This window comes from Hemicordylus capensis, chromosome 2, assembly GCF_027244095.1.
Source record: "Hemicordylus capensis ecotype Gifberg chromosome 2, rHemCap1.1.pri, whole genome shotgun sequence".
In the NCBI taxonomy this organism is placed as follows: Eukaryota; Metazoa; Chordata; class Lepidosauria; order Squamata; family Cordylidae; genus Hemicordylus; species Hemicordylus capensis.
The window spans coordinates 343,940,392-343,965,168 of NC_069658.1; the positions used below are offsets into that span (position 1 = coordinate 343,940,392).

The 24,777-nt window shown below is 43.6% G+C and overlaps 1 protein-coding gene across 4 annotated transcripts in view; it reads left to right on the forward strand.

Moving 5' to 3' along the window:
• The first annotated feature begins 207 nt into the window (after window positions 1–207).
• ADAMTS2 (ADAM metallopeptidase with thrombospondin type 1 motif 2) overlaps window positions 208–24,777 on the forward strand; it is a 392,140-nt gene continuing 367,570 nt past the window's right edge. For all 4 annotated transcript variants that reach the window (XM_053298177.1, XM_053298178.1, XM_053298179.1 and 1 more), the window contains exons 1-2: window positions 208–622; window positions 1,684–2,045. In XM_053298177.1, the coding sequence (XP_053154152.1) occupies window positions 535–622; window positions 1,684–2,045 (450 nt within the window). In that variant the 5' untranslated portion in view covers window positions 208–534. The remainder of the gene's footprint in view (window positions 623–1,683; window positions 2,046–24,777) is intronic.

The following is a 24,777-nucleotide window of genomic DNA, read 5'->3' on the forward strand; positions in this document are numbered from 1 at the left end:
GTGCGATCTCTCCCTCTCTCTTTCGAGAAGAATTTTGTCAATTGGCTGGGGAAATGGTCAGGATCCCGTAGGAACCGCCTCTAAGCTGTGTTAGAGAATGTCCCGTAGTGGGAGGTGGCTGGCTGCAGAGTTTGGTCCCAGAGGGAGGCAGGAGCCGCGAGAATCCCAGAGAGCGGCCCCGCCGCGGCGGTGAGAGACCAGGCTAGGCTAGGCTAGGCTGTGGCAGGCGTAGAGGCGGCAGCAGCAGCAGCGCCTCTGTCAATCAGGCGGACTTCCCTCCTGCACGCCCTGCGCTTGCCAGCCTCCTGGTGTCTCTGCTGCCTTCGCCGAGGAGAGCGGCCGCTTGCTGAGCGCTGGCCGGAGAGGAGCGGATGCACCAGGGCAAGGACCAGCGGGGCTGAGTTTTCCCCGCCGGCGGAGGCGCCGCGGGCAGGAGGGCGGTGTCGTCGGCTGCCCTCCAATGTGGCCGGAGCCCCCTGCTGGGAACTTTAAGGCTGGCTGCAAGGACTGGGATAGGGCTGCGCTACGCCTGAGATGGGTCCTCCAGCTGGGATCGCCTCGCTGCTCGCTTGCTGGGCGCTCCTTCTGGTCCCGGGTGCCCTGCAGAATCCAGAAGAGAGAGGTAGGTGCTGGGACTCTCCTCGGTTTGGCCCTTCCACGGCCCGATCGCCCCGGAGGAGGCAGCCCGCAGCCGCCACCTCTTTGCCAGGCTCCCCTTGGGGCTCACTCGCTCGCTCTCTGTCTCAACTTCGCCCGCGAAGGACTTTTTTTTTTTTTTTTTGGCTAGCCAGACACTTCTCTGCGCCACGCTGGGCGAAGGCTCAGGGCATCCCTCGCCGCCACGTGTGGCTACTTCTGGCTTGCTGTCCCGTGGGGAGCGGGAGGGAGAGAAGGCGAAGATCGCGTCTTGGATCGCCCGCGGGAGGGAAAAAGAGTTTCCGTTGCACAAGGGGGACGCGGCGGGAACCTCGAATGAACTCTGTTTACAGTAGAACCCGCATGTGGCAGGTCCGAGTTTAGTGTGTCATTCCTGGAATTCCATGTGTGGAATAAAACACCTGGCAACGACTTCGCTTTCTTTCCTCCTGTTGTTTGAATTAAAGTGGAAAAGTGAAATGGGCCAAAGGGCTGACGCGCATGTTTACATTTCTGTTGTAACTATGAATCACAAACTTCAAAGTTCCTTTACTGCCAGCCACGGTTGAGGTGGGGAGGAAATTACTCTTGTCAAAGTTTTTGAAGTTGGTGTGATGGTAAAGTTTTTGCCCCTTGAAATCCTCACCTGTATAGGATCTCCTGCAGCTCTGGATAAAACTGATTTTGGAGAGGATGGAGCTTTGGGATGATGTCTTCAGGCTTACTCCCCAGCTGCAGAAGGGCAACATCCTTGCTGGCTGGCTGACCATCCCTGAATGGTTGGGATGTCTGCAAGGCTCACAACAACTGGAGGGAAAAGGCAATGCAAGGTGTATGCAGGCCTTGCCCTCCTTTCTGACTTTCCCTCTGCTTTGTATTAACCCAATAGTTGAATGACCTTTATGGTATGTGACACACTGAGGAAGGGAAGGGATGCTTGCCTGATGCAGTTGTGGGAGGCAGTACAGTGACCTTAAGGAGGGAGAACTCAGGGGTGATCTGAATTATAATTCATTATTCTCTCTCTCTCTCTCTCTCTCTCTCTAGCTTATATTTTGAGAGATCTAGAAGAATACAGACTTGTCGTTCCAACTAGCACAGACTCAGAGGGCAGGTTCCTCACCAATGTTGTGTCAGGAGCACCAAAGAGGCGCTTCCAAAGAGACACAGGGGATCTTCCTCATGAAACTGCAAGCAAGCACATTTTTTATAATGTCACTGTTTTTGGAAGAGAATTTCACTTTAGACTGAGACCGAACTCCAGGCTGGTGGCTCCTGGAGCAACTGTTGAGTGGCAGGAGGATTCTAACATCACTTACATTGAACCGCTCCATGGGAATTGCCTCTATGTTGGGGATATCACGGACTTGCCTAATGCTTCTGTTGCAATAAGCAATTGTGATGGGCTGGTAAGATGCTTTGCTGTTCCATTCCTAAAACAATTAATGAACCCCCCCCTTTAAATGTAGAAGGTGTGGGCTTTCAGCCTTAAAGGGGGGAGGGAATCACACCCCATGTGTTACGTTAATTGTGAAATCAAATGAAGGAAATGTTCCTTTACATGAAGTGAGGTGTAATGGAGCAATACACTTTTTTATGGGCAGGAAGGAGCAAATTCACTTTGAAATGACACATAATTTTATAACATAACTGCTGTGACAAATCACTAATTATCAACATGAAAATCTAGATAGCCCTCTTGACACTTTTCGGCACATCTAAAATAGTGACCTAACGTTGTCACCTGCACATTTTTCATCTTTGCAATATCCTCTGCCATATTCAATTTAGCAGAGGTTATAAAGGTGTGTGTGTTTTTAAGGAGGAGATAATAATATAGAAAGAGAAGCTCCATTGCGAATTGATTGCTTTTTGTCTTTGGAAATGAAATTTGTTCAAAGGTTGGGGTCAGGTCTTTACCTTTCTGAAGGTTTCTTGCTCATTACATTTCTCTTACCTGTCTAGTCAATCATGGAGAATCTGGAAGAAAAAGGATTAATGGATTTCACAATATACCTTATGCTTATGTGGTGACTCCCTATGTGTTTGGGGAACTATTTATAAGTAAATATATAGCTGGAAACAATTTCTAGTTTTCCATTCCAAAACACATGCATAGAGGTCAAACTGTGTGTTGGCTTCGTTTTACTTGGGGGAATGGACTTCTAATTATATTGAATATTGTCTTGTTTACATTGTTGTGGGGGGCAAGGCTAGCTAACACACAGCTACCATAGTTCTGCTTATATGATACACTAATTTATGCTTAGATTGTAATCTTCCTGTGTTGTCTGAGTTCATGGATTCTTTCAGGACCTGATTTTTTAAACAGGCGTGAGGTGGAGGTAGGGTTAATTGCTAACTTTTGAGTGGATATGGTTTCTGTGCTGCCCCCGTCCGCACCCCCATAGGTGTTTAGCAGATGAAACCTTTGGGCATCATTTGATCTTCTTCAATATTTTTTGCTTCTCATGGTTCCTGAAATGCTTCCAGGAAAATGTTGGCAGTTCTAAGTGGATGTGGTTGTGTCCTAGGAGGGGAAATCTTTTGGACTTAAGGTTATGCCCCCAACCATTTACCTTCTCCGCGCTTACCTTCTTCATCAGCCCCATTCTATAGTATATGAATGCTTAATTAGTGCCTTGGGGGGCAAAAGAGAGGCAGGGCTACATTTCCAGAAATGACCAACTTTTGCAGTTTGGGGTTACCCACTGTTCTCTAAATCCAGATGTTGCTGAACTACAACTCCCATTATTTCTGGCTCAATTTATTGTGGCTGAGGATGATGGGAGTTGTATTCAGCAACATCTGGAGTACCAGCGGTTGAGAAACCTTGCTGTAGTTAGTGGTTTCTGCACAATACTGGGTTTTCTGCACAAACTGTTCCCTTCCGAAGTAGTCAGGCTCCATAACAAAGTTGGTGCCATCTAGCTGGAAGGATCCCAGTTATGGAACACATGGCACTTCGCAGCATGAAATACAGGCATTTAAATGTAAATATTGCATGTAAAATCAGAAAGGGATATCTAACATTAAAGTGTGGAATAGCTGTGATTCTCACAACTTGGAAACAATTGTCTTTTTCTTATGGGTGAAACTATAAGCAAACTTTTTACCAGATCCAGATGAAATGTTTGTAGGGCAATTTTTATTTTTATTTTTTACATTTTATATCCCGCTCTTCCTCCAAGGAGCCCAAAGTGATGTACTCCATACTTAAGTTTCTCCTCACAACAGCCCTGGGAAGTAGGTTAGGCTGAAAGAGAAGTGACTGGCCCAGAGTCACCCAGTAAGTATCATGGCTGAATGGGGATTTGAACTCTGATCTCCCCGGTCCTGTTCCAGCACTCTAACCACTACACCACGCTGGCTCTGAAATTTCCTGGTGGTTGGGGGAGTCTGGGGTTTGGCGTTGGTTGTCATCAGTAACACTCCTGATACTGCACTGTACATTGTGATGCCATCCCCAGCAAAGTGGTGGTGAACGTTTTGAACTGATGCCTGGAATGAAGGAATGAAAAAAGGAATGAACATGTGATATCTTTTTAGTTCCAATTGCATGGGCTTCTGATCTGTTTCCAGGCTTACTTGAAAATGCTGATTATTACCTTAAAAGTCCTATAAGATGTCAGTAGAATCCAGAGGAAAGTGTTGCAGCACACAAGAACCAGGCAGTGGAGCAGAATTAGGAATATTATTAGTTTAATGGAATTATTATTTACAGAGGTCATTCACACAATTAAAAACAGTGTTCTACCTGAGTTTGGAAGCTGTGTGTGCTCCCAATTTTCGGTTGTATGGAAGCAAGGTAAGAGGAAAACCTGGGTAGAAGTAACTGTGTGGAAGCAAGGCAGGAGGAAAACCTAGGTAGCTTTTCTTCCTACCTTGCTTCCACATAATCACTTCTAACTAGATTTCCCTCCTACCTTGCTTCCACACAACTGAAAATTGGGAGCATACACAGCTCCCAAACTCAGGTAGAACATTCTTTTTGATTGTGTGAATGGCCTCACAGAAAGGCCAGTGCAGACTGCTTTCTATGCTCTTGCAACTTGTTGCTTGTCTGCTCTGCCTCTTCAGTCTAGGACTGGACTAAATGGTAGCTAAAGCACCATTCAAGAGCTGGCCTGGATCAAGGAATAGATTAACCAGAAACAACACAACATCCTTTCCCCATCATGCCAACATTCATCCAATTGTTAGTTGCCTTAATTAGTCAGACAAATCCTCTCCTTGCTAATACCTAAATGCATGGTTCTTTTTAAATTAAGTTCCATAGGATTTCAGATCTCCAGTTGGAAAAAAATGAAATAAATGATTTGCATACTGTATACCCAAATTTAGTATAAATATTGTATGTTTTTTTTTTAGATAAGTGCACTTGGATTTTTTAAAAACTTGTGATAAGGGAGAATCTATAAAGTAATAGGATGAAAAGAGAGCCAACACCCTCCATGCATTAATCCATATCTATACCATACGTTGACCCCAGTATATATTCGTATTATGCAAGTTAGTGTGTTCAAGCCTGCGATCCACTGCGATCCACTGAGCCCAATCTCAGTAGGCTCACCTGCGATCCACTGAGCCCAGTGCAGCCCCACAAGACTTGATAAACCTGTTTTTGTTAACTGCCTGAAACTGCAAAAGCAAGCACCTGGCAGGCCATATTACGTGGCTGGTAGGCAGCCTTCAGCTTGGCATTTGTTCAAGCCTTGCATCCTATAAACCAATAGAAAGAGTGAACAAAGTGCCACCAGCTCAAAGTCCCTGCACATTTAGGAATAATATAGTTAAGCAATGCAAAATTCCTCTGTGTTTGTTTGTTTGTTTGAGAGGGAGGGGGAAGGATGGACATTACTTTAAAATGTTTGATGTTATCCATTTTAAATGATATATAGCACATCCTGCAAATTTTTTATTTTGAAATTGTGTTCTCTTAGTACACTTGTTCACCAGTATTCTGGTCTGTATATACTGAGCCGGGTCTCACGATCAGTGAGACCTGGTTTTGGAGAGTGCGCGGGGAGGGAGCCCTGGGTGGACGGATCGGCTGCCCACACGATTGCCAGCTCCATGATGGAGCTGGCGGGGGCTGGGGAGCTTGGGGGCCACGTGGCCTCCAGAAGCTCCAGTATGCCCTGTGCGAGTGCGCAGGGCATACTGGGGAGACCCCCGGAGCCGGGAGGTGGCTTTTCGCCTCCCCTCCAGGGTTCTACTCATGAGTAACCATGGTGCGGAGCCATGCCATGGCTGCTCACGATCTTTAAAACTAGGTTTGCGGACCACTCGCTCTGCAAACCTGGTTTTAGGGCAGGGGTACATATGCGGGTTACCCGCCTAGGAACCACCGGGCTTGCAGCTGAGCCTAGTGGTTCACACGATGGGATGAAATTGGGCTAGCCTCCGCTAGCCCGATTTCGCCCCATTGTGTGAATAGCCTCACTGTCTTCAACCTTAATGTTGGATCCCAATAGACATGATAACGGCAATGACCTGTGGAAAGAAGACAAATCATGCTGAACAGGTATAAAGCAGGGATGATTTCTTATTTTTTATTTGCTGAGAAGTGGCAAGCATGAAGGGCGGGTTGAATCATTTCCCCACCCAGTTTTCTCTCACTTCCCAAAACTGTGTCCCTGCAGCTGTTTTCTCCCAGTAGGGCTAGTTTTTGAGCCTGATCAGCTGTGGGGGTTGGAGGGAGAAGGGAGAGTCAGAGGTAAAACTGTGGATGGGGGAAGACCTTGGCACTCTGTCCCTGCCCATTTTTGGATGAAATGACCCTACTCATGGGTTTTACAACTATCTGTTTGGCAACAAACTGTGTCGAAACATGAGTCTGTCCTTTATATTTTACTTGTTTGCTAAGGGGAACACTGGTGTAATGATGGTGTAGTTGTGGCAGAAAGGATTGCCGCATGATGTGTAAAAAGATTCTGAGTGAGACCAAGCTGTTTCAAACTACTTCTTTCTTGAAACTCAAAAATAATCCCTACAGATATTTGAGGAAAGCCAATTTTCTGGCTGCATTCCCAGATGCTAATTTGCCTAGAAATGCCTGGTACAGCAGTAGTGCTATTTAAACTTCTCTAATAGCAGTAGTGACCGCAATACAAGGCACATCTTGGTGAGTTAATGACAATCAGTGCTTCTAGCCAGTCATTAATCTCTAGGAAGGAACTTGTGCTTTGATTGCTACCTCTTTAGGCCCTGTGTATCCAATGACTTAAGAAAGAAGCTTTGGTATGGGGCAGCTGTATGCATCTTCCTAGAGGGAAGAGACAACACTGCAATTGAGAGGTCAAAACAGAATATGAAGGACTAGTCAAATTCCTGAATTGTGTGATTTTTTATTATTTTTTATTATTTTATTTATTTTATTTTGTATTGTATGTTTTTAACTTTTGTAAACCGCCTTGGGGCTATATTTTAACAAAAGGCGGTATAAAAATGCAAAAATAAAAATAAATAAAATAAATAATTTTTTTAGGTAAAATATGAGACTATTAAAGGTAAGGTAAAGTGTGCTGTCGAGTCGATTTCGACTCCTGGCGCCCACAGAGTTCTGTGGTTTTCTTTGGTAGAATACAGGAGGGGTTTAGCATTGCCTCCTCCCACGCGGTATGAGATGATGCCTTTCAGCATCTTCCTATATCACTGCTGCCCGATATAGTACCCCTATAGTATAGGGGATGTCGGCAACCTTCTGCTTGTTATAGCAATAGCAATAGCACTTACATTTATATACCGCTCTATAGCCGGAGCTCTCTAAGCAGTTTACAATGATTTAGCATATTGCCCCCAACATTTCTGGGTACTCATTTTACCGGATGGAAAATGATGGAAGGCTGAGTCAACCTTGAGCCCCTGGTCAGGATCGAACTTGTAACCTTCTGGTTATAGGGCAGCAGTTTTACCACTGTGCCACCAGGGGCTCATTATTCAACCATTTCCCTGCTGTGCCACTTAAGGTGAGATACTAGAGACTGTTTATTGAGATAATCAGAGCAGCTTTGTTTGGGGTGTCCATAGACTTTAATTTTCCCATTGCTAGCAGCTGGGAATGAGTGATAGAGAATACAGTGTATGTCATTGTCTTGCATTCTTGAGTGCTTCCTTTTTAGCTTCTTTGGGAGTCAGGATATGGACCTTGAGTTTGTTTTGATGAGGCTCTCTTTATATGCAAATTGTTCAGATACCTATCTATAGAGCACAAGTGGATGTTGGCCTACATGGTCCCCCTAGTTTTTTTCTTCTCCCTCTGAAAACAAGCCTCCAGAGTCCTGCATAAAGCTGGTAATAATGTTATAGCAGAAGAGGTGAGAAGAATCTGAAGAAAATAAGATAAGAGGCATCCACAGGTGTTCCAGAAGGCAGTTCCAAGCATGGGGCAGCAAGGAAAAAGGGTGGAGATGTTAGAGGGAGCAGGTGGCCTTCAGATGGTAGATTGTGGTGAAGCTGAAAGAGCAAAGGTAGGAGTGTAATAGGACATGAGTTGAGTTCTCAGAGATAAGGAGAGGCAAGGTGTGGAGGGCACTGAAGGCAAGGTCAAAGAGCTTGTGCTGGATCCGGGAGCAATCAGGAAGGCAGTGATGAGATGTAAAGGTGTGTGTTTGGCGGGGAGGTTTCATATAGTCAGAGCTATAAGAGCGATGGATTATTTTAGCAACAGAGTACTGGTTGAAGGTGCAGAGACCGAGCTGAGTCAATGGAAGATGAATGAGGAAAAGGTTGTAACAGTCAAGGCAAGCGATAATCAGGGCATGAAGTTGAGTTTTTGCTGAGGGGGCAGAGAGGCAGGGTCTTATTCTTCTGATACTATAAAGGAAGAAGTGGCATGGCTTGATGATATACTGAATGTGGGGGATAAAGGAGAGGGAGGAGTAAACAATACCATCAAGGCTTTGGGCCTGTTCAGCAGAGTGGGTGGTACTATCAGGAGCGTAGCAAGGTTGGAGTGGGCCCAGAGAAAAGATTTTAAAATGGCCCCCCCTCACTGAAGCTCAGATCATGAAGTAAAGAAATCTTAAATGAGGTTGAATAGTGATAACAAAAAGCAAAATTGTGGACGATGCAAGTTATTTAACGGTACTAGAGAAAGACATGCTGTTCTGGTAGCTCCAGGTTTTAACACTCACATCAATTTCAGAGGATGAATACAACTGAAGGAAGCCCCGGTGGGTGCGCAGCTGGGGGAGTCAGTCATGTGACTTGCCTCTGGGCCCCCACCCAAGGCAGTGGGCCCCCAGACAACTGTCTCCCCTTGCCCTATTATATTTATGCCCCTGGGTACTATTGTCAATGGACAGGGTAAGTGTGCAAGGAAAGGAAGACTTATTATTATTATTTATTTATTATTAAAACTTTTATACTGCCCTTCCAAAAGGCTCAGGGTGGTTTACATTAAAACCACATTTAAAAAAACATTAAAATCAATTAATTGAAACAAAAATTGTAAAACAGCATAAAACAATAATTAACCATTAAAAACATCATAAAACAATTAAATAATCAGAACAATTTAAAAACAAGTTTTAAAAAGCTGAGAAAGTTTTTAAAAAATTGCCAGAGATGGGGAGGCTCGTATCCCAGTAGGGAGCACATTCCACAATCTTGGGGCAGCAACCAAGAAGGCCCGTCTCTGTGTAGCCACCAAACGAGTTGGTGGCAACTGGAGACAGACCTCCTCAGATAACCTCAATGGGCGGAGGGGCTCATAACGAAGAAGACGCTTTCTTAAATACCCAGAGCCTAAGCTGTTTAGGGCTTTATAAGTTATAACTAGCACTTTGTATTTTGCCCGGAAACCTATTGGCAGCCAGTGTAGCTCCATCAACAGAGAGGTAATGTGGTCTCTCCGAGATAACCCAGAGACCAACCTGGCTGCCGCATTCTGAACCAATTGAAGTTTCTGGACTATGTACAAAGGCAACCCCATGTAGAACACATTACAGAAGTCCAGTCTGGAGGTTACCAACAAATATACCACTGTTTTGAGGTCATTGATCTTGAGAAATGGGCACAGCTGGCGTATCAGCCGAAGCTGATAGAAAGCACTATTGGTCACCACCTCAACCTGAGAAACCAGGGAGAGGTGTGGATCCAGAAGTACTCCCAGACTGCGAACCTGTTCCTTTTGGAGAAGTGTGACTCCATCTAGAACAGGTAGATCAAAATAGTCTCTAGAGTTCTGACCCCTCACAATAAGTACCTCCGTCTTATCTCGATTCAGCTTCAGCTTATTCTCCCTCATCCAGCCCATTACTGCTTCCAGGCAGGCATTTAGTGAGGACATGCCAACACCTGAAGAAGTTGACATGGCGAAGTAGATCTGGATGTCATCAGCATACTGGTAACACCCAGCTCCAAATCTCCCGATGATCTCTCCCAGCGGTTTCATGTAGATGTTAAAAAGCATTGGAGAAAGTATGAAGCCTTCAGGGACACCATACTTAAGCTCAGATTTTGAAGAGCAACTATCTTCAATCGACACCATCTGGAATCTGTCCGAGAGGTAGGAGCGGAACCACCGTAAAACAGTGCCTCCCACCCCCAACACCCTCAGACGTTCTAGAAGGATACTATGGTCAATAGTATCGAAAGCCGCCGAGAGATCCAAGAGGACCAACAGAGTCACACTTCCTCCGTCAATTGCCAATTGGAGATCATCCATCAGGCCGACCAAGGTAGTCTCCACCCCATAGCCCTGCTAAAAACTAGTTTGAAATGGATCTAGATAATCAGTTTCCTCCAAGACTGCCTGGAGCTGAGAGGCCACCACCCTCTCAATTATCTTGCCCAGCCATGGGATATTGGAAACAGGCCTATAATTGCTCAACTCTGAGGGATCTAATGCAGGCTTCTTTAGAAGTCTGATAATTGCCTCCTTGAGACAAGGAGGCATCCTGCCCTCCCTCACAGAAGCATTTATGATTTCTACCAGGCTGCCTACAACAGCCTCTCTGCTAGATTGAACAAGCCATGTTGGGACAAGGGTCAAGAGAACAAGTGGTAGGCCTCACCACTCCAAGCAGCTTGTCCATATCCTCAGGAGTCACAAACTGAAATTGATCCAGTCGAATCGTATAAGTGGAGTTGTTGGACACCTCCAGTTCAGACATCAAATTAATTGTGGAGTCTCCATCTAAGTCGGCCCGAATCTGAGAGATTTTGTCTGTGAAAAATTCATTAAACACATCACAGCGGGTGACTGATGCTTCCAAATTCTGGTTCAAGGGAGAGGGGGAAGATACTAGTTCCCTTACAACCCTGAACAACTCCGCTGGACGTGAACTCGCAGAGGCAATACGGGCAGAAAAGAACTGCTTCTTTGCTGCATGTATCAACTGACCATAGATCTTTAAATGTGCTCCATGCCGTAATCTGTCGGATTCGAGTCGAGTCTTTCTCCACTTGCGCTCCAGTTGCCTACCTTGCCGCTTCAGCCCCCGTAGATCTTCCGTATACCAACGGGCCAATTTTGAAGCAGGTCGGAGGGGACGCTTAGGAGCAATCGTGTCTACTGCCCTGGTGAGCAAGTTGTTCCAAATCTCAACCAGGGCATCAACAGGATCACCAGCAGAGCCAACATTGTATTGTATTTGTTTATTTCGGCCCAAAGCCAGCATAAATACAAGAAAATGAAGGGAAACAACAACAACAACAACAATAAAATAGATAAAATACATAAAACATTAATACTCAAATACCGTATACATAACTATTTTCATTCAAATAAAAATGGTTAATCTGAAGTGAATTGAATCCCTCCCAAGGCTTCTTGGAATCCTACCGGATCCAGTAACCTCTTCGGGCGGACCATTCTAATAGGCCCCTTGCCCCTGCTGAGGTAGAAAGCGGTGGTTCAATTTCTATACCGCCTTTCCAAAAATGACTCAGGGCAGTTTACACAGAGAAATAATAAATAAATAAGATGGATCCCTGTACCCAAAGGGCTCACAATCTAAAAGAACACAAGATAGACACCAGCAACAGTCACTGGAGGTACTGTGCTGGGGGTGAATAGGGCCAGTTACTCTCCCCCTGCTAAATAAAGAGAATCACCACGTTAAAAGGTGCTTCTTTGCCAAGTTAGCAGGGGTCCGTTGTAAGTTGTCAGTCCAACCTTAACCAGATGGTGGTCCGTCCATGACAAGGGGGATATCACAGGAGTCCCCACCCACGGAACACTACCCTGATCAGAGTAAAAGACCAAATCAAGTGTGTGACCTGCAATATGCGTCGTTCCAGAGACCGCTTGGGATAGGCCCATAGTTGTCATGGCCGCTATGAACTCCTGAGCTGCCTCAGACAAATTGGTCCCGAAATGAACATTGAAGTCCCCCAGTACCAAAAGTCTGGGAGACTCCAATGCAAGTTCCGCGACCAAGTCCTTGAACTCAGTAAGGGATTCTGTTGGGCAGCGGGGCGATTGGTACACCAACAGAAGTCTCAATCTATCCCTGGTCCTCAAACTTAAGTACACACATTCAATGTGGTCCGATACCCTAACAGGGACCCTGGTAAGGGAGATGTTATCCTCATAGACCACAGCCACGCCACCTCCCCGCCCACGTCCCCTCACCTGCTCCTCTACAGAATACCCTGGAGGAAGAAGCTGGGATGAGACTGGGCCACTAGCCTCCCCCAACCAAGTCTCAGTGATGCACACCAGGTCGGTCCCTTCATCCATAATCAGATCATGGATGACTTCAGGTTTATTTTGGACTGGCATTGCAAAGGAGCAAGGTAAGGCTATGTGGGTTGTTGGCAGTGCTCCCCGAGATCACAGATCTGACAGGACAGCCAGAAGGGGAGATAGCTATTAAATTTCTGACTACCCTTCCCCTGGAACGGCCGGCTGACCTGCCAATGTTACTTCTTCGATTCCCCACCACCACCAGAATAGCTGCCCCACATTCAATGAAGGCACCCCCTGTCTCCCCATCTCCAGACAAACCCAAACACATTACAACTTCTTCAACCCAATCTCAATAACAGAGCTGGCACAAATACTACTACAGCTCCCCAAACAGCCAACTAAAAAGAGTATTATTGAACTTGAGATGTGATATCTTTAAAGCCAACACAAAATTTTAGGGGTTTATTAGTGTTCCCGACAGACTTAGTCCTTCTTTAGTCAACAGCAACTTGATCAGGAGAACCCAGCCCGCCCAGCTCCTGAGCCCCACCCAGCTCCACCCCTCCCTATTTTCTTCATTATCTCCCTCACTCCAAGGGGCCACTGTGTAGAGGGGCAAACACGGGCCCTCTCTCCTAGCTACACCCCTGAGCCTGCTAGACAGTGTGCATGCAAAGCTTTGTTGCTTGATTATTTTAGAGGTCTATTTTTGGAAGGTCCAAATTTTTCCTGCAGCTGTTGGGCTCCCCTGAATGCAGGGACCTCCTCTGACTACTATAGGTTTGTTTGGGGCCTAGCATGCCTACACATCTATAAATGGGATGGTGACTGGAAAGTCAGCTGCTTAAACATGAAGCAGGCTTATTTATTTATTAAAATATCTTTATACCGCCCCTTACGTCTCTGGGCAGTTTACAACAGAATAAAAACAAAGCAAAACATTCATTAAGACAAAAATGGGGAAAAACACACATTACAACAATTTTAATGTTGTTTAATGTTAAAACCATTAAAACAATATTTTTAATTGTTTTAAAACCATTAAAACAATATTAATGTTAAAACCATTAAAACAATTTTAATGGTTTAATGTTAAAACCATTAAAACAATATTAATTAAAAGCCTGGGTGAAGAGATGTGTTTTCAAAGACTTTTTAAAAGCTGTCAGAGATGGGGAGGCTCTTATTTCACTAGGGAGCGCATTCCAAAGCCTCGGGGCAACAGTGGAGAAGGCCCGTCCCTGAGTGGCCACCAGGTGATGTGGCCACCTTGTTGATGTTTGGAGAATCAAGATTTCATGCTAGCTGGCCTCAACATTTTGATCCACCAAGCTGAGTGAACCTGCTATCTGCTCTATAGAAAATACAATGGCATCTTGATTTACATTAGCACAGGCTGCCACACAGAACAGCCATTCAACAAAAATTCAGACTTCTGCTCCTGTACATTGTCTATGAGAGGGAAACTGTTATTGCTGCCAGTGCATAACTTTCCTTTCTGTGCACTCTGAATGCATCATATTCCCAATAGCTTTTCAACTGAGAATGGGATGGAATAATTTCCTACATCAAACAGGTGGACACCATCTGGACTGAATGTTCTAATCCAAGGGAATCACAGTGGATATCTTAGTGTTAACACAGAAAGTCTCTGGATAAATTGTAGGTATTTGCTGCTTATATGACTTTTTATTGTGCTCCATTGCTCTGGTATGTACCGCAAACTTGTTCTACTTCTAAACCACACAAGACATACCTTTCTTTATCTATCTATCTATCTATCTATCTATCTATCTATCTATCTATCTATCTATCTATCTATCTATATCAATCAGAGACGTTAAGGCCTCTCTATACTTGCTCCATATTAAACAAAGTATGCTCAAATCTTCTCTATATTTTCATTCCCTGTAATTCCTGCCATGCCTGATATAATACCTCACTTGGACAAAGTCATAATTACCTCAGCAGATAAACAAAACATCCAGTGTGTGAAAAGTTGGCTCCAGTCTTCAAACTACTACCATTCCAAACATGTTATTGTCTTTACTCTATTTGCAGTATTATCTTTACTTTATTTGCAGTATGTACTCTATTTTTCTGTCAGTGAAGCAAATATTTTTCTGCAATAGTACCATTTTCATAGCAATTCTTTACTTTCTAGTTCTCTAGTTGTTTCTTCTGTGTGAACAGCCTCTGTCTCTTTGCTCTCTTAGAGTAAAAAGATGTCCACCATTTAGGCACCACAGTGTGGTGGTGGTGGTGGTGGTAGCTCCCTCGTGATTACTCGTTGGGAGCTCCTATCAATTTATTATGAGATATAAAATTTTAAATATAACACACTGAATGGCATTCTGACTAATGAAACATGAGTGTGATGGGGAAGCACCAGTGTAGCACTGGTGCTTCTGAAGAGTTCCAGACTAATGCTGCACTAGCATGTGTGTGAATTTCAACATCTCCCTTTTCCCTGGAAGCACTCTGTGTCACCCCTCTCAGGGGAGAGTCGCCCTCTGTGCAATTCTCAGGGACACCTTTCCAGGTGGCACAGAGTGCTTCCTGGGGCAAGGGAGGTTGTCAAACTGTTCCATCACCACTGAGAGAGCTCTTGTAATTGATCAAAGAGGAACCTCTTGGAGTGGTTAATCTTTTGTGTTTAGTGGAGTGGAGAGGGGGAGAACAACTTTCTCTACACAAACCCAGCATAGCATCTCTCCAGTGGTTGTTACTGGTGTCTACCTTATGTTTATTATTAGACTGTAATCCCCTTTTGGACAGGGAACCATCTAAATAATTAATTTAATTCAATGAAACCTGTTTGAGAACTTTGTTGAAAAGTGGTATATAAATATTTGTAGTTGTAGGTAGTTAAGCTTTTCAGAAGCGCTGATGCTTTCCCCTCCTGCCTGAAACCTTGGAGAAATCAACATAGACAATGAGCTAGATGGATCAATGGTCTTATCTGATATAAGGCAACCAGTGTTCTCTCTACATTTTTTCATCTCTGAGCGAAATGAGTTATGTTCTGGGCGGCAGTATCAAGGCAATGTGTGCACATATTATTATTGATTTATTTATTTTATTTATTCAGAATTCATGCATTCAGAATGGGGCCTTCCTGATTCAACCTGAGTGGGATCTAAAATGAACTGAGTGGACATCCAAAAACTTGTGAATGTGCGCACGTGTGCATGCCTTAGAGCAGGCCTGCTCAACTTAGGCCCCCCCAGCTGTTTTTGGACTACAACTCCCATAATTCTCAGCCACAGCAGCCAATAGCCAGGGATTATGGGAATTGTAGGCCAACATCTGCAGGAGGGCCGAAGTTGAGCAGGCCTGCCTTAGAGGTAACAGTGAAGGCAACTTCCTATGTTTCTAAGTGAACTTTCCACAGCTTAAGGGACATGTAAAGTAGCTCGTTTAAGGATGTAATCTTATGTACTATGTTTTGAGAGTAAATGAAATTTACTTCACTTATATTACGTATCTTTCTGTGTTCTGTATCTGGCAAATCACACCATTTTGATATGGAAAAGAACATCAGGCCTTGCCTCAAAGTATTCTTCTCCATTCATCGTGACTGGGCTTACAGCTAACCAAATGCTGCAAGACTGCCAGATGATTCTGCAGGCTTCCATTTATCTGCTTTGACATACCATCCTCTCTGAGTTTGTATCTAGGCATTTTAATGATGGGGAAACTTCTTCCATCTTTAGAAAACAATCTAATGGCCAATAACCACAACTTCTGTTTAGTTCAAAGGCAAAAAGAAAGGAGACACAAAGCTAAAAATTTCCTGGCCTCACTGGCCAGCACGGTACTCCTACCTGTGAATTGTGTAAGGAGGTGTGTATATATGAAAACATTGTCTTGTTACATGTTCCCCACTTCCCTGAGCAATGAGAAGTGGAGGAAATATCACTAGAGACATATGGCCTCATTCGTATGTAATGCCAAACTGGAGTTGAATGGGGCAGGGGTTGCAATCTGTGTGTGAAATGTGTGAAACTGCGGTTTCATGGCAAAAGCAACCTGTGCTTTCCTTCACCAAACTCCAGTTTGAACCTTGGGTTTTTAGTGAGTTTTGCTGCGCCAACCTGAGGTTTGAAGGCAGCATCGTTATGTCTGAACGCAGACGCTGCCATAACCAGTGTTTTGTGCTGTTTCTGGAACCAAAATCATAGAGAGGGAGGCCCAGACCCACCCAGTAATGTGCCCGCTCCATGACTGCCATGCTTCTCACTGGCCACTTTTCAATCTTCTAATCCTGTCAAAGGGAAAAGTCACATTAGGGGATGTCTGCTTTCTGCTGTGTCTCTTGTTCCCCCCCTTTTGCAAGCCGAAGACAAAGGGGAAGGATGGAAGGATGGATATTATGTGTTTTGCTCAAAAAAACAAAAATTGATAAAGAAGTACAGTGGACCCTCGACTTACGAACTACTCGACATCCGATGTTTTCGACTTACGAACGACAAAAATGGCTGCACGCTTACGAATTTTCGAGCTACGAACGGAAACCATTGGCGGTTTAGATGCGGTTTCCTTGACTTACAAATTTTTAGATGCGGCTTACTCGACTTACGAATTTTTTCAGACCTCCGTGGGTGCGCTTTTCGACTTACGGAATTTTCGACCTATGAACGTGCATTCGGAACGGATTAACTTCGTAAGTCGAGGGACCACTGTATGTTCAAAAGCACATGCAGTTGCTGTGGCACCATCAACTGGGTAACCCAATTAGATCGATGCAAATATAACATATGCCAGGGCAGTAATATCTGGTGTCAGCTTTAAAAGGCAGCCCCACCCAGGAATTATTGAATGTCTCTGCTCTATTTTCTGTACAGTAAAGTTGGGGAAGGGGACCCAGCCCTTACCCCTTGGGTAAAAGAATTCCATCTCTGGCATTACTCATAAGAAGAACAGTCCTGGGGTATAGAGGGACCAGGCAGAATTGTTAATAATGTGTGACAATGCCCCTTCTCAAGGACTGCTCATGTGAATGAAAGGCCATAAAGACATGCATGCAGGCCAGCTGGCAAATACCCGACACAAGCAAACCACAGGGACAGGCACCCCAGCAACACCTTTTCCTGTCCTGGTTGATATTTTATATTTTATATTTTCTTGGTTAATACATAAACTTTATTTGTTAGCTGCCCCATAACAAATTGTTCTCTGGGTGGCTCATAACATAGCATTAAAATATCAAATAAAAACACATAGCACATTAAATCACAACAGATCAAAAGGGGAAAAATACAATATAAAGCAATTAAAACCTTTTTTAAAAAAGGAATTTTAAAAATCAAATTTGAAAATCAAAATTGAAAAGGCCTGAGTGAATAAAAAGGTCTTTACCTGGTGTCTAAAAGAACAAAGTGATAAAGCCAGGCGAACCTCACTGGGGAGGTTGCATAAATGGGGTGCAACCACTGAACAGGCCCTCTCTCTAATAGCCACCCACCTAACTTTATTTGGCAGGGGCACTTGGGGCAGAGCTTCTGAAGAAGGTCTTAAGGTCTGAGTTAGGACATATGGGGCAAGACACTTCCTCAGGCAACCCGGTCCCAACCCATTTAGGGCTTTAAAGGTTAAAACCAGCACTTTGAATTGGGCCCAGAAATGGACTAGGAGCCAGTGTAGCTGATGAAGCGCTGGCATAATATGATCAAACGTCCAGTCCAAGTTAATAATGCTAACTTTGCAAAGAGGCACCTTTTTAACGTGGTGATTCTCTTTATTTCGCAGGGGGAGAGTAATTGGCCCTATCCACCCCCAGCACAGTACCTCCAGTGACTGTTGCTGGTGTCTATCCTATGTTTCTTTTTAGATTGTGAGCCCTTTGGGGACAGGGATCCATCTTATTTATTTATTATTTCTCTGTGTAAACCGCCCTGAGCCGTTTTTTGGAAGGGCAGTGTCGGGGGCGTAACTATAATAGGGCAAGGGGAGACAGTTGTCTGGGGGCCCACTGCCTTGTGGGGGCCCCCCAGAGGCAAGTCACAAGACTGACTCCCCCAGCCATGCACCCGCCCAGGCTTCCTTCAGTTATATTCATCCTCCGAAATTGATGTGAGTGTTAAGACCTGGAGCTACCAGAACAGCATGTCTTTCTCTAGTACCATTAAATGACTTGCATCGTACACAATTTACAAAACCTTTTAAAAAATAATTCAGGATGATGTTCTAGATGTTCTGTTGTGGCACATAGGTGTTATATATCTCTATCTCTATCTCTCTATCTCTCTATCTCTCTATCTCTCTATCTATCTCTCTATCTCTCTATCTCTCTATCTCTCTATCTCTCTATCTCTCTATCTCTCTATATCTCTATATCTCTATCTCTATACACATAAACTATGCTTTTTGTTATCACTATTCAGCCTCATTTCAGATGTCTTTACTTCATGAGCTGAGCTGGGGGCGGGGCGGGGGGCGGCATTTTAAAATTTTGTCTCTGGGCCCACTCCAACCTTGCTACGCCCCTGGGTGGTATAGAAATCATTCAATCAAACAAACAAACAATAATCTTGCAGCCCTTTTTGTACCAGATGCAGTTTTTGTACCATTTTCAAATGTAGCTCCACGTTCAACACATTGCAGTAATCTAAGCAAGAGGTTACCAGAGCGTGAGTAACTGGGGCCAAGCTATCTCTTTCCAGGTAAGATCGCAGTTGGCGTATCAGCTGGAGCTGAAAAAAGGCTCTCTGAGCCACAGAGGCCACTTGAGCCTCTAGCAACAGTGCTGGATTGACCTGACGGCATACCTGGTTTTTCAGGAGGAGTGCAACCCCGTCTACAACAGGCTGAACATCATTTACCCGGGCAGAGGAACCACCGACCAACAGTACTTCTGTCTTGTCTGGATTTTGTCTCAATTTGTTCACCCTCATCAAGTCCATTACTGCATCTAGGCATCACCGCCTCACCTGTGTCTCATGAAAACGAAGATACATCCACATACTGATCCCTGGCCGCTAAGCCGACACAGGGGCAGGCGTGTGCTTGGGTGTTCCTGAAGTGCATTGTCAGGATCTGTGATCGCGAGAGCATCCTTGGTCACAGTAGACCAGACCCGAGGATTCTCTGCACTCCCTTATATACATAATTCCCTCCTAGGAAGTCCTTCCCATAGAAATAGTGCCCCTCAGCATCCCCTTGTTGCCAGCAATTATGCTTGTGCAAGACTGTTTTGGTCTGGGGCTCTTATGAGGGCAGGGGTACAATTGCTGTCAGGAGAAGGGCTTGTGTTTTGGGCTGTATAGAAAAGTGATAGATAAATAAATAAATAAATAAATAAATAAATAAATGTCATTTAAATGCTATTTCCCTTCCGAGGGCAGGCAGTCCATTTTGAAAAGGCACAATTGTGCTCGGCACGCCCCCTTTAAGATTGTGGTGAATGGCTGCCGCCATTTTGATGCCTTGCCCACAGACTGGTGATGAGAGCACTACGGAACTTGCTGGGATGATACCTCAATATACCAGGAAGAGGGAATGGCTCTGAAACCTCCTGAAACTGGAGGTTGCCAGACTACATTTTGACAAACATCTGCGATGTGGTTTAGGGTTACAGAAATTAACCTTAGGTTTGTCTACCCATGGTTTGCTGTTATGTGCAAATGGGGCCATGCTGGGTTTTTTGTAATAATTGGTTTATTTACAATATTCAAGATGAGATCAGATGGAGGCAAGCAGCATATACACTCCTGCAATGTAGCAGGTCTACCAGTCCAAAAGGACCAACAGAGTCAAATGTCCTCTGTCAATTCCCAATTGGAGATCATCCATCAGGCTGACCAAGGCAGTCTCCACCCCATAGCCCATCCAAAAGGCAGTCTGAAATGGGTCTAGACATATGCTGACCACTAAGGAATATTAACTTGGCCTTAGCCTATTAGTCCATTCATCTCCTTTTCAAAAGAATCCACCACTTTCAACTGAAACATCATATGCACCTGGGTGTGTGATTTTTAATGGTCTTTCAGGGTGGGTGGACAGGAGAAGAATGTAATAGGAAATAGTGAAAAAAATAAACTTCAGTTCTTCTGGGTTCAATTCCTGGCATGTTTGGGTAGGGGTGAGAAAAATTTGCATTTGAATGCCTGTGGAGCCACTGCCAATCAGAGTAGACAATACTGAGCCAGATGGACCAATGGTCTGACTCAGTAGATGGCAACTCTCTATATTTGCACGAGGCATTCTGTATTACACAGATGCACTCTACCACTGGGCTATGGCCCGTCTTCTGTGGCTGCGTGTGTTGCAAAGTGTCCCCCAAGGAAATCTGTTCAATCCACCATTCCTGATCTTCTCATTAAATTTCCAAGAAACCACCAGATTCCTTGGGACATAGTTTGAAGATCACTCTGCTGTTTGCTTTGCTTCAAAGCTCTGCTACTTCCATTTCCAGCATCTTTTACCTGCACTCGCACAGCATAGATAGACCCATTAACATATTTTGAGGGTTAAACAATCCATGCTCAGCTTCCAAAAGGAAGGTTAAAACTGTTTGTGTTAAACTATATCCTCTGCCTTAAACACACTCTCTCTCTCTCTCCTTCAATAAAAAAGCTGACAGTTCAAGAGAGTTTTGTATAACATGGATATATTCAAAAATCCTTTTACACTTCTCACTAGGGGGGCATAGTTTATTCACAACAGTGCTTGTTTCTTAAAAAGATACATGTCAAAGATTTGGCAGTTTCTGCCCGCTGCATCTTCTTATGTGACATTTCTCCCAGTGTTTTTTCTTTCTTTCTCCCTCCTTGTATAATAATACTGAGTTCTGTTTATTCTCACATTGGAAAGCTGACAACAGGCTACCCAGGTGAAAAACTAGACCCCTGACCCAGTGGATGGAACACAATAGACTTGGACTCTGATAAAATGGGATCATCCTACCAAATATGCTGTCCTGATCTCAGTGGAGGAAGGGAGAGATACAAATGTCATAACAATAAATGTTGTTGTGATTCTTATTGAGAATATGATTTATTGAAGTGGGACATCTGAGCTTTGGTGTGGAAATGAGTTGTGTTGTGCCTAGGATCTGTCCAAATGCACAGCAAAGAGACAATTGTATCTTGAGATGTGTACATCCTTAAAAGTTGAGTGGTGATAATGGCTAAGTGGGGTAAGACTCTGTGATCATAATTGTTTGGAAGTCATCTCTTGATCACTGGTTCATCACTTTGGGAACCAAAGACACTAGTGTTTCTTCCCCCTGCCCCATCTCACCCTACATCCTAGTTCCCTATTCAAAGGACATTATAGAGTGCCTCCTCTTTTTTGTAACACATAAATAACCTCCATACAAGCATTAATTTAAAAATCAGTGAATAGGAGCTTTGTGAAGCAAGTGTGTTGTTGTTGTTGTTGTTTACACAGTCAGACAGGTGTTATTGACTGGTTTGTTTTATCCAGACATCGAGTCCCTCCCAAGGACCTGGGATGGCTGAATGTTATTATCAGTGTTGTTGCTGCTGTTATTATAGATATCGTCGCAGGATATAGGCTGTTCCCAGTAAAGTTGCTTTTTATAATTGGCAAATGGTGATTTCTGTGACCCCTATGGTGTTGAGGTGCTTTTCAAGGTATTTCGGAATTACACCTAGGGCGCCAGTTACTACTGGGATTATTTTGGTTGTCTTCTGCCACAGCCTTTCAATTTCAATTTGTAGATCTTTGTATTTGGTGATTTTTTCTATTTCTTTTTCTTCTATTCTGCTATCACCTGGTATTGCTATGTCGATTATTTTGACTTGTTTTACTTTCTTCTCAACTACAGTTATATCTGGTGTATTGTGTGGCAGATGTTTGTCTGTTTGTAGTCGGAAGTCCCATAATATTTTTGCCTCTTCATTTTCTACCACTTTTTCAATTTTATGGTCCCACCAATCTTTGGCTACAGATAGCTTGTATTTTTTGCAGATGTTCCAGTGTATCATCCCTGCTACCTTGTCATGCCTTTGTTTGTAGTCAGTCTGTGCGATCAGCTGATTAGGTGGTCCACTGTTTCATCTGCTTCTTTACAAAGACGGCACTTGCTGTTTGTTGTGGATTTTTTGACTTTTGCTCTTATTGCATTTGTTCTTAGTGCCTGTTCTTGTGCAGCCAGTATTAAACCCTCTGTTTCTTTCTTCAAGTTGCCATTCTTAAGCCATTGCCAGGTCTTGGTGATGTCTGATTTTCCACTTATATTGTGCAAATATTGATCATGCAGTGGCTTATTTTTCCATTTTTCTGCTCGGTTCTTGACTTGTTCTTTCTTGTAGGCCTGCTTTGTTTCATTGGTGTTGAATAGTTTCTCATTATTGACCATTTAAGTGCATCTTCTTCACTGTCCTTTATATATTCTTCAAGGCCTCTTTTCTCTTCCTCTACTGTTTGATGGACTTGCAGCATTCCTCTTCCACCTCAGCTGCGAGGGCAATATAGCCTATCTACATCACTGCGGGGGTGCAGAGCATGATGGATGGTCATGATTTTCCTGGTCTTACGATCTAGCATCTCTAGCTCTGCCTGGGTCCAGTCTATTATTCCTGCAGTGTATCTGATAACAGGTATAGCCCAGGTGTTTATGGCTTGTATGGTGTTTCTGCCATTGAGTTTGGACTTTAGGATTTTTCTAACTCTCCTGATGTATTCACTTCCCATTTTTCTTTTAACTTCAGTGTGTGCGATGTTATCAGCCTGGAGAATGCCCAAGTATTTGTGATGTTCTTTCTCTTCCAGGTTCTTGATGTTGCTTCCATTGGGCAATTCTGTTCCTTCTGTTTTTGTTATTTTCCCTCTGTTCATTATTAATGCAGCACACTTGTCTAGTCCAAACTCCATTGCTATATCGCTACTGAATATACGGACAGAAATCCCGATATCTGGTTGAGACTTTCCATATAACTTCTGATCGTCCATGTAGAGCAGATGGTTTATTTTACTTGATGTTTTAGATGTTTGGTATCCGAGGCCTGTTTTGTTTAGTATTTGTGAAAGTGGGTCATGGTGATTACAAACAACAGAGGGGATAGTGAGTCCCCTTGGAAAATACCTCTTCTAATGCTAACCTGTCCAAGTGCCTCACCATTGATTGTTAACTGTGTACTCCACATACTCATTGCTTTTTAAATAAATATCTGAATGTTTTTGCTGACACCAGTTGTTTCTAAACATTTTAGTATCCATGTGTGAGGCAATGAGTCGAAGGCCTTCTTGTAGTCAATCCATGCAACACTTAGATTTGTTTTTCTTCTCTTGCAATTTTCTAAAATCATTTTGTCAATCAGCAGCTGGTCTTCTGTGCCTCTGGTATTTGGGCAGTTTCCTTTCTGTTCAACTGGAAGCTGCTTGTTAGTTAATAAATGTTGCATTACTTCATCTGCTATTATTCCAGTTAATAATTTGAACATGATTGGTAGACGGGTTATTGGTCTATAATTACTTGGAACTGCACCTTTTGCTGGGTCTTTCATTATAAGATGAGTTTTCCCAGTTGTTATCATTGTTCAATATCATCTCCTTGCAAAATGTGATTGAACTGTTTGGATAGTTGTTTATGAAGGCTTGTTAGGTGTTTAAGCCAAAAGCCATGAAGTTCATCGTCGCCTGGTGCAGTCCAGTTTTTAATTTCTTTTGCTCTTTCGCTTTTTAATTCTGGTGTTATTAGATGTTGCATTTGTTGGTTACATTTTTTGATCTTTTTACCCAGCCTGCTTTTTCATTATAATCTATTGGATTGTCCCATCATTTCCCCCAGAATTGCACTGCTTCTTCTTTATTTGGTGTTTCTACGTTTCTTGTAGTTTCTCCTTCTATGCTTTGGTAGAAACATCTCTGATTTGACTGGAATTGGAGATTCTGCCTGTGTTGTGTAATTCTGGAGTTGTATCTGCTAATCTTCTTTGACACTGCTGTTATTTGCTGCTTTATTATTTCCAGGACTTCTCTAATTTTCCTTGAATCTTGATGGTATTTTTTGATCAGATACTGTTTTGTGTTTTCATTCTTCAGCTTGTTGTCTTTCATATCTTTCAGTTTACTAGCATCTGATCTAAGCCTGGCGATTTTATTTTCTAATCTAATCTTCCATTTAGGTGATGTACTACTTTCTTTTTTTACAGGTCCACTGATCTTATATCCGAGCTCTTGTGTTGTTATTGTTGCTGCACTGTACATTAGTTGGTTTGTTTCTTGCAAATTATTGGTTGTTATTTCTGCAAGTGCAGCATTAACATCTTTTAATGCCTGAGCAAGTTGTTTTTTGGAAACTTTTTAGAGCTGGAAGTCGAACCTTGGTGGTTGTTTGGTTCATGTGCTTAGTTAGTTCTTGATGCTTTTCTGTTAAATGGCACTCAGGTTTTTGAGGTGAAGGCAAAGGGGAGGTTGCCTGGTTTTGATTTTGAAACAGTTCAGCAACAGTGGCATCCTCTATTTCCAACTCCTCCTCCACCTGTGCCTGAGCAACTTCTTCAGTTGGTGGTAATTCTTCTTCCATATCT